The sequence below is a fragment of the Trichoderma gamsii genome, assembly GCF_001481775.2.
Source record: "Trichoderma gamsii strain T6085 chromosome Unknown Scaffold_9.2, whole genome shotgun sequence".
Taxonomy (NCBI): Eukaryota; Fungi; Ascomycota; class Sordariomycetes; order Hypocreales; family Hypocreaceae; genus Trichoderma; species Trichoderma gamsii.
In genome coordinates, this window is record NW_020171346.1 from 1031210 (window position 1) to 1040879 (window position 9670).

Genomic DNA, 9670 nt, shown 5'->3' on the forward strand with positions numbered 1-9670 from the left:
GAGCGCGTTGATATAGACCTAATGCCGCGGGGGATGATGAAGATGACTGGAGAGGCGAGGCTGCACTGGACTCATGGTATTAAAAAGAGAAAGACAGACACTCTGGCAGACGGGACAGTCAGGCTTCGTGAGGATAGGTGGAGTATCACGTATCGCTGGATCAGGGAGGGGGACTGCGAATGTGGAAATGTTACATTGTGCGATGTTGCTCAGCAGCGACTTGGGATTGAAAAGGAAAAAAGATCTGCAGTAATATCTGATACTAAGAAAACAGAGTAAATATATTTTATTGGCGGGAAGAGATTGCACCTCTCACGACCAGTTTACACTATCTTGCTAGACTAATTGCTGAATATTACCCGTTGGCTCCATCTCTAATGACCAGTTAGAGCCAGGAACAGGACAAGACCCAAAGCGCGAGATCTCAATTGACATCACGATTATAAAGAGGTAGTGTTTGGGAGGTACTATAGCCACTTTACCACTCATGTTAGCGCAGCGGAAGCCAAAGTTATTAACTCTATTTCCCTTTCGTTACACCTTGGACCTCATGATGCTAGCGAATAGGAACTATTCTAGATTTTCTCCTACTATCAAGAAATGTGTAAGTTTCCTATATTTAATAGATTCATGCATGTTCTATTTAGAAGAATACCCATGCCCACACCTTGATTTAATCAACCATAATCAATGGGCAGGCTGCCCGACCATTATCAGCCTTTTCGACAAACACTCATGAATTGGTCCCTCAGTACCTGCGCCAGCGACGGGTATTTGTCCCTAATCTTAGGCTGAGTGAGGCGAGTCGTCCAAGTCCAGTTGTTGCCTTCCAGGATACGGGAGACAATGGCTCACTCGTGAAGGCCCTCAGAGAGCTTGCTAGATGGCAGGTTCCAGTAAACTTTATATATTCTAGTTATAAAAGGAAAGAGAGAGCGGGGGATAACAGGCAGGATTAGTGTATATGCACGGAAATAATATATTATAATACAGTTTATTAGCTAGTGGCTGTTTATTGCATTGGATAATATACCTTTGCCGGCTGGCTTTATTTAAGTTAAAAATAAACTGATAAGTTAGTCACTGGTTCTTTTGCATTGGCTGTAGTTTACTGTCTTATGTGTGTTTACACTTTGCAAAAGTTAAGCGGGCAACTGAGGCATTCAAGGACTACATTAGAAGACTAACGGGTTTAATAACGTTGATTTGGCGTTTATCCAAGGAGAGCGTAATAACTCCTATGGACAAAGCGGTATTTCTGGCACTGTAGCCTAATGAACCACAATCCATCGCCCATGGCTTCAAGGCAGAATTCCCATATCCCATACCATGGAATTAGCGGAATAGTCCCGGATATTTAATTCCTTGGCGATAAACCCGGGCTAAATTAACTATGACTTTCACAAGCCTGCTAGAATACCACCAGTCGCTAATGGGGTAAGCGATGTATAGTATTAAACTCAGCTGAATCTTTATCTTAACCAGAATCTTAGGTATTACCAAACACAAAGCCCTTTACCAGCCTAGTAATAGCTAAACCGGAATTAGCGATTGACCGAGTTCAATTATAAATAAGCTAGGCTAGAACATTGAAAACTTACAACAGTTGAATCCCCGCTTATCTTCAAGGGCAACACTTAATTTTAACATTTGCAGACCCACTGCAGGCAACTGTAGGCAGCAGTGGGGATAGTGTCCTTTAAAACTTGTACCTTAACTCAAAAGGTTAAATAACTTCCGTCTTACTACCAATTGCACTTAATTTTAACATCATTGAGATAGTTTCAATCCTCTCTCCTCCCAATTTCTCTCTCAAATTAACAAACACTTCCGCTATTCTCGATAAGCCATGACCATGATGCAGCAGCAGCACACTTCGTGGCCGCTACTTACGGAAGACGTGCTAGCCATCATCATCTCCATGGTGCCACGAGGCACGCTCCTGAATTTTCGCTTGGTCAACCGATCTCTTGGTGCTCTGGCCACCGAACGCGCCTTTCGGCATGTACGCCTTTTTGCCCAGGAGGAGGGCACTCGCTTCGTTGACATTGCACGGTCCGAGGCGCTCCGCTCGTGCGTCCGCGAGATAACCTGTGACACCACCCTTAGCAAGGACGATTTTAGCTATCATGCTAATGACGATTTTACTTTCCCTTGGAGATTCATGGCGGCCCTTCCATTCGTGCGTTATTTCAAGAGGCTGGAAATCCTGAACTTAAACTTCAATGAGTACTGTGGGCCGGAGGACAACGATGAAGACCTGCTTGATGGCATGGCTATTGAAGAGTCGCCTGATATCCGGTTCCGTATTCTAGACACCATCTTCCACTGCCTCGAGGGTACATGGTCTGCCGAGAATCAGCGTGAGGTGGATGAAGGGCTTGATCTTAGTGACGATCGCGATATTCTGGACATCGAAGATGACCCTGAAGTAGCATTCTACAAGGACGACTATCAGGGCTTCGCGGCTCCTATTCATGACCCACCTTCGTCGGTTTGTTTGACAATCTGCAACTTAGGAGACTTCGACGACCCGCGCCTTACCCAATCGGACACGTTTCGCCGGGTTATAGCTTCTCAGATATCTGAACTAAAAATTCTGTTCACGGTCCAAACCAATAACGCCTCGCCGGAGAGCACGATATATCGGCCAGAGAAGTATAATCTCATGAAGAATCTGCCCCACAATTGGCTGATGCCATCGCTTGCCATGAACTTGACAGTTCTTTCTTTATACTGCCGTGACTATTGGGGCTGGATTCCCAGGATGGACTTCCGTTGCGTCAATCCGGGCTCGGGTCCGGGCTCGGGCTTCCCGAATCTCAGGATCCTGGCTCTAGGGAACTATATCTTCACCCACGAGTGGCAGGTCGACTGGATCGCTTCCTTAGGGCTCCAAAATGGACGGTGCGGGCTTGAAGAGCTTTATCTAGATGATTCTCCCATCCTATACAAGGCTCGAATGGTCCAACCCATGAACTCCGGGGAGTCGGAAGTGACTAACGTCATTACTGGAGAGGTTATTGCCATCACAGATGATCTGTACCCGCTCCCAGAAGTCGTTATGGGAGGGACGTATAACCCGGATATCATTTATTTCCCTCTTCGATGGGACTATGTACTTGGTCGCTGGAGAGACTCAATGAAGGGTCTTCGAGTCTTTCGAATGGGTCACGGTGCCTGGTGGGAGCACTATGGGTTCGATCGTGCCATTGAGTCTGATGAATGGATTCAGTCGAGCGACAGACGTGATTTCATTTCATATGATTGCGCAGCTTTCCGATGGTATGATTGCCCAGTTGTTGATGAAGAAAGCGATGAATACTTTGAAGGTAATGAGCGCTTTAAAAATGGGGAAGGGCTCCGGCTGGCTAGGCAACACCAGTGCCAGTATATTGAATACAATATAGGTATAGGCCCTAGTCCATGGCTAGAATCAAAGGATAGGTATTTATATACCCTTGATGATTACCCGAAATTGGATCCAGAGCTGGACCCAACAGGGACCCTAATGAAAGATGAAGATAAGGCTCTTAGAAGTCTTCTGGAGATAATAGATCAGCGGCGGAGAATGGATTTAAATGTATAAGCTATTTAAATTATATATATATATGCTTTAAAATTTATAAAGAGTGTAAGTAGGACGCCTATTTCGCTCCTGGCTATAGTGTATTTTTGTAATTTTACTTAAAATCAATACAGTTTATAAGTGCTATAGTAGCTTAAAGATAAAAATCTAGCTAGTGTGATTGCTTAAGCTAACCAACCTCCTCCGACTCTCCGATAATATTAGCTTTAGTCTTTATATCATCGAACTTAGTCTAAACTTTCGGAATAGAGTCCACATTAGTCCACTTTAATTCTTGCCATTTAACCTTATATATTGCAACTGCACTGTTAAAGTGCCTGACTGTCACAACCCAATACTTATAGTCGCAACCATAGGCCTGCAAGAACAGGCAGGACCGGATTAACAATAGTCCGTTAAACCAATTAACAGAGACTTATTAACTTACCTATTAATCCAGCAACGCAATTCACTAAACTTATAAAATAGGTCCAGTAAGCTACTTAACTTAATTAAATATATAAGTTTACTTTACTATACTCTTTAAATAACTTAAATAGCTAGTTATTAATATAAAATTAAAATTATAATATACTTTATAGCTTATATATTGTTATAACCTATCTCTTATAGTCGCACCAACTGGCCTACCGGGTAGGCAGAACTGGATTAATATAGGACCAACTTACTAATCACAGACGGATTATTGGATTATTAAGATAATTTAATAAGCTAGGAATAGATTATTAAAATCTTAAGATAATCTATAATAGATTATTAGATTCTTGTCACAACCTAACACTTATGGTCGCAACAACCGGCCTATAGGGTAAACGGAATTAGATTAATATAAGACCGGCCAGCTAATTAAAATAGGATTAAGAAATATAACATTAATCTATCTTAGGATTAATAATCTTAACAGTAATCCACAATAGGATTAAGAATTTAAACCTTAATCCTAGCCTTTATTCCGCAGCGAGCCGTGCGTACGGCTCGATGAAATAACAGGGGTTAGTGGCCTATGCGCGGTAAAGGCAGGGGGGCACGGCTTAATGTTATACGGCTCGATGAATGATTAGCAGCTTAGGGTAAAGGTAAGGTAAGGTAAAGCCGGGGGTAGGGGGGGCCTAGTAGTAATATAGTTAATATAGTATAGTTCCCCCCCCCCCTTTATATAATATACTTATTACTACTACTGCTATTACTATTACTATCGCTATTACTATTACTATTACTATTACTATTACTATTACTATAGTATTACTATTACTCTTATTTATTATTATTATTCTTATTATTATAAGTTATTTAATATTTTTTTACTTTTAATTTCCCCTTCCTTATATAACACACTTATTACTATTACTATTACTATTACTATCACTATTACTATAGCATTACTATTACCATTTATCTATTATAGGTTATTTTATTTATATTTTTATTACTTTAGTCCCCTTTATATAATATATTATATTACTATTACTATTACTATTACTATTACTATCACTATTACCATCACCATTACTATCACCATTACTATCACCATCACCATCACTATCACCATCACCATTACCATTACCATCACCAGTCACTATTACTAATCACTATCACTTGCCATACAAGGTAAGTATATTCCCCCACGCGGCTATAAGTAAAGGTAAGAGAGGAAAAGAGAAATATAGGTTATCTTATTTATATCTATCTTTACTTTAGTCCCCTCCATATAATATATAATATTACTATTACTATTACTATTACTATTACTATTACTATTACTAATTACTATTACTAATTACTATTACTTGCTATATAGGGCGAGTATATTCCCTTATATAGCTATAGGTAAAGGTTAAAGAAAGAGGAAGGAAAGGAAGGAAAGGAAGGAAAAGACAAGGCTAGCTCCTATATAAGAGAAGCATTTAAAGCTAGTAACTATATTATTAAAGAGACCCCCGGCCTAGAAGTAGAAGAGCTTCTCCCCTTGCTTACTCCTAATCCCAGCATTAAAGGCTATATTTATAATTAAAACGCGCTAGGGGATAGTAAATATACCACTTAAGCTATATATTTTAATAAGAAAAAAAGCCAGGGGGAAAAAAGAAAAAAAAAAAGGAAAAGATAAGGCTAGCTCTTATATAAGGTAAGTATTTAGGCCTAGGGGTAAAAGAGGAATAAAAGAGAATAACAGAGCAAAGGGAACTAAGTAAAAAGAGGCTGGCTTTTATATAAGGCGGGTGTCTGGGCCGGCTGAGTAAAAGGAAAGAAAATGGAAGCAAATAATAAATAAGGTAAAAGGGGAATTAAATTAAGTAAAAGGCTAAAGGCTAGCTCTTATACAGGGCAAGTGTCCAGGCTAGCTAAGTAATAGGAAAGAAAATAAAAAAGAATAATAAAGTAAAGGAAGAAAGCTAGGTAAGTGTCTAAGCCTACTCCTATATAGGGCAAGTGTCTAAGCCGGCTAAGTAATAGGAAAGAAAATAAAAGAGAATAATAAAGCAGAGGAAGAAAGCTAGGCAAGTGTCTAGGCCTACTCCTATACAAGCGAGTGTTTAAGGCTAGTAAGTGTGTATTCTAGGAAGAAAGCCAGGAGAATAGAAAAGGAAGATAATACTAGCTCCTATACAGCGTAAGTATTTAAGGCTAATAAGTATATATCCTAGGAGTAAGTGTGTCTTAGTCCTAGAGTAAAAGCCAGGTAAAGGAAAGCTAAAAGAAAGAAAAAAAAAAAAAAAAAAAAAAAAAAAAAAAGAAAGAAAGAAAAATAAAAAGAAAAAAAGAAAAAAAAAAAAAAAAAAAGAAAAAAAGAAAGATAGAAAAAAAGAAAGAAAGATAAGCTAGCTTCTTATACAGGCGGGTGTTTAAAGCTAGCAAGTAATATTCTTATCCTAGAGTAAAAGCTAAAGCTAGGTAAATAAGAGCCAAAAGAAAAAAAAAAAAATAAAAAAAAAGAAAAATAAAAAGAAAAAAAGATAAAAAAAAAAAAAAAAAAAAAGAAAAAAAGATAAAAAGAAAGAAAAACAGAAAGAAAGAAAGATAAAAAGAAAGAAAAATAAGCTAGCTTCCTATACAGGCGGGTGTTTAAAGCTAGCGAGTAGTATTCTTATCCCAGAGTAAAAGCTAAAGCTAGGTAAATAAAAGCCAGAAGTAAGAAAGAAAAATAGAAAAAAAGAAAGATAAGCTAGCTTCCTATACAGGCGGGTGTTTAAAGCTAGTAAGTAATACTCTTATCCTAGAGTAAAAGCTAAAGCTAAGTAAAAAAGAGCTAAAAGAAAAAAAGATAAAGCTAGCTTCTTATATAGGTAAGTGTTTAAAGCTAATAAATATATTCTTATCCTAGAGTAAAGGCTAGGTAAAAGAAAGCTAGAAGAAATATAAAAGGAGAAAGGAAAAAGGAAAAAGGAAAATAAGCTATAGTATAATAGCAGCGCACGCTACTGCTAAATAGCTTTATATAAAGGGCTAAAGCTTCTACCTCGGCGGTAAATTAGCGCAAGGAGGAAAAGAGGTAAAGCTAAGCGGTATATTTACCCTAAGTTACATATAAATTATAGCGCATACTTACTTTATATTTCATAGAGCTATTTGCCCTCCTGCTAGCTAATGCAGCAGTTATATAGCAGAGATAAAATAACTACTGTATCTCTCTGCCTCACTCCTTCTTTTTTCCCTCCCTCCTTCTAATCTAATATCACTAACCATACACATATACATCTGCTATTATTAATAAGCAGCTTTATATTACTCTTTAATATAGCATAGCACAGTATAGATTACATAGCGCTATCGCCTCCTTTTACCTTTACTATTACTATTATTAATTAACAGCTAGTAACTGCAGCCTTTACACTTTATATAATAACTAACACTACAATAGCCAGGTATTTATTTCCCCTACTCCCTTACTCCATTACTTTATTACATTTCACCTACCTTATCTTATATAAAAGCCAGCTGCTAACCTTTACTTCTCTTCCTCTATTTCTAGCTAAGATAATACCCAGCTTATAGCTTTTTACTAGCAGCTATTAAATCCTAATAGCATAAGTCCCTAGCCCTTTCTTACTCTCTATCTAGGCGCCCTAGTGTAATATCTTCCATATAAAAGCTAACCTCACTCCCTTTTCTCTAGCTACCACCGCCTATAAGTCTTATAAATAGCTCCTCATCCGGTAATACACGCCTCTTTAACTTTAACATTACCGGGCAGCAGCTGCGGCTATATATTAAAAATACTTTATAAGATACTATCCTCTAACTCCCTAGCTGTGTTATAACCTTCCTGCGCGGCCATATATAACTAAATTAGATTATAAGTATGTGTAACTTATACATTAACACCTTTCTTATTTAAAGTTAAGGGACTGCCACTGACCCTCTATGCGGCGCTTACTAAGATAAAATAATATTAAATCCTAATAGCTACATTAACCCTTTCCTTACTTACATATAACTCCCTAGCCACTTTAACAGTAGCTATAAGAATTATAAGTAGCGGGACTATACTGCTTACTACTTTAAAGGCAATAACCCAGGCAGTTCCACATAACTATTATAATAAGGGCGTTTAAGCCATTGCGCATAATAAGGCCAAAGCTATATAAGCCAGGCCCGCGGCTAGCGCCAGATAACTTTAAGATCTATAAAAAACCTAATTAACTTAGATAATAATAGGTATAACCTTAAGGTAAATAGCAGTAGCTAATTTATATATAAGGGGTTATTAAAGGAGTTAAAGGAGAATAAAGAAAGCAGTAGTAATCCTATTTAGCTGCTAGGGAACTAGCTATTTACTATATAAATAAATAAGTAAGTAAATAAATAAGTAAATAAATAAATATATAGTAAGGGCACTAGGGAAAAGGGAATAAAAATAGAAAATTAAGTTACTAAATTAAGTTAAATAAGGGAGATTAATTAAGGATAAATAGACATAGACAGGGGCTATAGTAAGATAGCTTTATAGTATTTTATAGTACCCACAGTAGCTTTTAGTAAAGTAAAAAATATACCTAATATTATATATATACTATAGTATATAATACTTTATCTTATTAGCGTAACTATAATATAATATAGTAAGCAAGGAACTCCCTTATCCTATATAAGTATAAACTAAGTAGCGCAATATAGCCTAAGAACTTATTAATCTTATATAATTAAATACTAGCATTTTAATATATAAGTAAGCAAGTAAGTACTAAGTAAGTACTATTAGTAAGTAAGTAAGGAGCAAGTAGGGAGCAAGTAGAAGGGATATGCAGTGTAAACTTAATCATATTTTACTTATTTTATATAAATACTATAGCAAAGCGTTACCTATATATTAAAAAGGGAAAAAATAAAAGGGGGGATTAGGACAGGGACGCCTATATATTATATAGTAGCGCTAGTATTTAAAGCTAAAATAAAAGGAGGTAAGCGGGTTAAGGTACTTAGGAAAGAAAGTAAAAGAGAAAACTATATATAAAAGGGGGAAAAAAAAAAAAAGAGGGAAAGAAAAAAAAAAAGAAAAGGAAGAGGGAGAGAAAAAAAAAGCTTTAGGAGAAGAAAATACTAAATAGAGGATACTCCTACTGCTTCTATATAAGGCACTACTACTAGCCCCTTATATATAAATAGCGCAAGGATTACACCTCTTTCTTCTAGAGATAGAAACTAAAATAAACTAGCTCTATATAGCATAAGGTAAACCGGAATAGCAGGAACTGCTATACCAAGTCTTACTACTAGTGTGCTATAGATAATGCCAGTAAAGGTCGCATCTCTTCCTAAAAACCTCTCCTTCATACAATCTAGCTAGACTAGGCTAAGCTAGCGCACACGCCTAAACTTAATATATAAATAATATAATAATCAAGCTGCTTCTAAAGACTAAGAGAGACTAGGAGAGACCGGCCTTATATAGCATAAGTGCCCTAGGTATAAACTAAAACAGTAAAAGCCATTTATTATATCTAATCTTTTAGTTTACAGATACCTAGTGTGCTAATATAGCCGCTAGCGTCTCTAAATCCTCTCTCATATAATATTACATCACAGGGGTACCAGGGGGGGGGGGGGGGGGGGGTTTTTGGCTAATTGCCTTTTAGGGGTTTA

The 9670-nt window shown here is 37.2% G+C and overlaps 1 protein-coding gene across 1 annotated transcript; it reads left to right on the plus strand.

The window, feature by feature from the left end:
- Positions 1 to 1849: 1849 nt before the first annotated feature.
- Positions 1850 to 3399, plus strand: TGAM01_v203613 (hypothetical protein; the record flags this gene model as incomplete). Its single annotated transcript, XM_018808537.1, has 2 exons — positions 1850 to 3332; positions 3392 to 3399. The coding sequence occupies 2 exons, from the start codon at positions 1850 to 1852 to the stop codon at positions 3397 to 3399; spliced, it is 1491 nt and encodes a 496-aa protein (XP_018658318.1).
- Between the last annotated feature and the right edge of the window lie 6271 nt (positions 3400 to 9670).